General features: G+C 44.9%; 1 protein-coding gene across 5 annotated transcripts in view; it reads left to right on the forward strand.

Moving 5' to 3' along the window:
* The first annotated feature begins 399 nt into the window (after positions 1-399).
* HLTF (helicase-like transcription factor) overlaps positions 400-3287 on the forward strand; it is a 118630-nt gene continuing 115742 nt past the window's right edge. For 2 of the 5 annotated variants that reach the window (XM_005863484.2, XM_014537457.1), the window contains exons 1-2: positions 417-645; positions 1771-1981. In XM_005863484.2, the coding sequence (XP_005863546.1) occupies positions 626-645; positions 1771-1981 (231 nt within the window). In that variant the 5' untranslated portion in view covers positions 417-625. Of the gene's footprint in view, positions 646-1770; positions 1982-3287 lie in introns of all 5 variants that reach the window. The other 3 variants (XM_014537459.1, XM_014537458.1, XM_014537460.1) reach the window with 3 other exon arrangements.

Here is a 3287-nt window from a genome sequence, read left to right on the forward strand (position 1 = left end):
GGGCTTCCCTCGCAGCCCCGGCTTCGTTGGGAAGGACGTCCGGTCTAATCACCATATACGCCTTAGTTACTATAGATAATATGCTGAGGAAGTTAGAAGCAGGATGAGGCGAGGCCTGAGGAATGGGGCTGAGGCTTAGGACTTGGGGAACACAGCGAAAAGGAGCGTGGTCTCCCTCTGTTTCAGGCAGGGAGTCCAACGAACCGCGGGCACCGCACTCGGACAGGTGGGGTTGCTGGACTTTCCCGCGCACCCGCCTCGGGTTGGGAAGAACCCGGATGAACTCCTGAAGCCGGGACCCCGCCCACGATCTTTGAATCCGTGAGCTGGGCGGAGTTGCCCTCCCTTCCGTACTGATTGGTTCGCCTTCGTAGGCCCCGCCTCGTGATTGAGTGTTCCCAGTGCCAGTTACAAAGCCTCGGCGGTTTCCCAGGTTGTTGTTGGGAGGAGACGGCTCGACGTCTGATCAGACTCGCGGCAACTTAGCTCTCCGTAGTGCGCCCTTCCTCGGGCGCTCGGAAAGTGTGGGCGGCTTCTGGCTGCAGGCCCCGCCAGGAGGTGTATCCAGGCGGCTCGAGAACGACCCCGGGCGCCCAAGCGTCACCTTCGTCACCCACCCTGCGCCATGTCCTGGATGTTCAAGAGGTGAAGGGATGGAGGGAGTGGGACGCAGGGAGGTAACGGCCTGGTGGTGTCCCCAAATGAACCTGACCTTCCCCGCGTTCCTTTCGCGGTTCCCTCGCGATTTGGGCGCATGTATTCGTTTTGCTGGTGGCTCCTATATCTTCGGGAGAAGTAAACGCGTAATCTTGGTTGGTGAGGGGAGGCTCCTCAGGCGAGTCTGGTGCCAGGGCCTTGGAAAAATCTGCGTCCAGGGCTGTGGGGAGTGGGAGGGGTCTGGGGCTCAAAGCTCCAATCCTTAGCGGGGATCTCTACTGTGCTTTATTCAGCGAAACACCCATTAGCAACCCACTGTGCATTAGGCATTGTGCTCGGAATAAATGGCCAAGTAGGACAGCCCTTGACCCTAAGTAGCTCACAGTTTATGTGCATACACGGTCGTGCAAATATATATTTGCAGAGGAGCCAAAAGAGGTTTGCACGACCTGCAAGGAAAACGCAGGGGAAGTACCTTCCATCTGGTCTTAGGAGAGTGGAAACATCCTGGAAGCCCCCCAGCTGACTTCCCCCTTACTTTTCAGTATCCAAATTGGTTTACATGCGCGTTCCTGAAACAGTTATTTATAAGGAGATTACAGTTCCCCTTAAAACAACGAGAGTGGGAGGCTTTGGGTCAGTCATCCTCTGATGGTGGCATGGTTTGAATACCTGAATAAGATAAGGAAGGAATTAAAGTAATCGATGCTGAATGTGTTATCTGTAATTATGTAAACTGCTTCACATATAATAATAGTTCCATATTTGCAAGTCTCTTCTAGCTCAATCTCCATTAAAATTTTGGCATATAAAGTTACAGACATCACATACATTTCAATTTAAATAGATAATCACTAGGAAAAAGATTTGTGAACCCTTATTGGGTTTTTCATTTTGAATATCTGTGGGTAGAAGAAACCTCCCCCACTCACTCAAATCCTGCTTTAACTAGAGTAACACTTTCTTAATCTTATACAGAAGTTCCCACATAAGAATTAATTTGTTGAAATAAAGTGTGAGAAAACAATTGGCCTATGAATATGGTATGGTCTTTGGAAAATACTTGATTTAAATTTTTTCCCCTGCCTTTTTTTTTTTTTTTTTTTTAAATAGAGATCCTGTTTGGAAGTACTTGCAGACTGTACAATATGGCGGAGTCCATGGAAATTTTTCACGCCTCTCATATCCAACTTTCTTTCCCCGTTTTGAATTCCAAGATATTATCCCTCCAGACGACTTCCTAACTAGTGATGAAGAGTTAGATTCAGTTTTATTTGGAACTTTGAGAGGCCATGTTGTTGGACTACGCTATTACACCGGAGTAGTGAGTATAACTTTAGATGTTAAGTTAAAATGTGATGTATTACCCTGACTGGTTTGGCTCAGTGGATAGAGCATCGGCCTGCGGACTGGGGGGTCCCGGGTTGATTCCGGTCAAGGGCATGTACCTTGGTTGCGGCGGGCATATCAGTCGGGGGTTGCAGGAGGCAGCTGATCAATGTTTCTAACTCTCTATCCCTCTTCCTTCCTCTCTGTAAAAAATCAATAATAAATATTTTAAAAAAATGTGATGTATTTATGGTATTAACCTAGAAAATAAAAATTACATGGTGATATGTGCATTTAATTTTTTTTTTACTATATATTTTTATTGATTTCAGAGAGGAAGGGAGAGGGAGAGAGAGACTGCCTCCTACTGGGGATCTAGCCCACAACCACAGCATGTGCCCTTGACCGAAATCAAACTGAAGAACCTTCAGTCCCCAGGCCGATGCTCTGTCCACTGAGCCAAACCAGCTAGGGCTAATTTTGTTTTTACTTTAAATAATTGAAATATATATGGTCAAGAGTTTAATATCTAATGACTAATATTCCTTTACATTTATATCATACTAGTAATATACAAAGCACTTTTTTTCTGTATGGTCTCATTTGATGGCTACATTGACTCTGAGGTATATAGGGCATCTATTATCTCCTTTCTGTAACTGAAGAACTGAAGCTCAGGAGGGTTACATGATTTGCCCAAAAGGCACAGAAACTGTAATGGACATTTATAAAATGACTTCTAAGTCAGTCCATTGCTTTCTCTTCTTTTGCCCCTCAGCACATTTCTACACTTTAATTTAAAAAACAATATATGGTTTTATTAATTTCAGAGAATGGAAGGGATAGAAACATCAATGATGATAGAGAATCATTGATGATTGGCTGCCTCCTGCATGCCCCTTCTGGGGATTGAGTCTGTGATGTGAGCATGTGCCTTGACTGACTAGGAATCCATCTGTGACCTCATGGGACGCTGCTCAACCACTGAGCGACACTGGTTGGGCTACATTTAATTTAGGAAGATAACCCTTACTAGATAGGGGAATTGTTTATTTTTAGGTGTTTTTTTTGTTGTTTTTTTGTTGCAAAAACTATTTATTAAATAAACACCCATGTGGACTTGATGATTTGCTGGGTACTATTTATTAAAAATATATTTTTTCTTTATTGATTAAGGTATTACATATGTGTCCTTATCGCCCCATTGCCGCCCCACTCCCCACTCATGCCCTCACCCCCCTGTTGTCTGTGTCCATTGGTTAGGCTTATATGCATGCATACAAGTCCTTTGGTTGATCTCT

Source organism: Myotis brandtii, unplaced genomic scaffold (assembly GCF_000412655.1).
Source record: "Myotis brandtii unplaced genomic scaffold, ASM41265v1 scaffold179, whole genome shotgun sequence".
NCBI classification, from domain to species: Eukaryota; Metazoa; Chordata; class Mammalia; order Chiroptera; family Vespertilionidae; genus Myotis; species Myotis brandtii.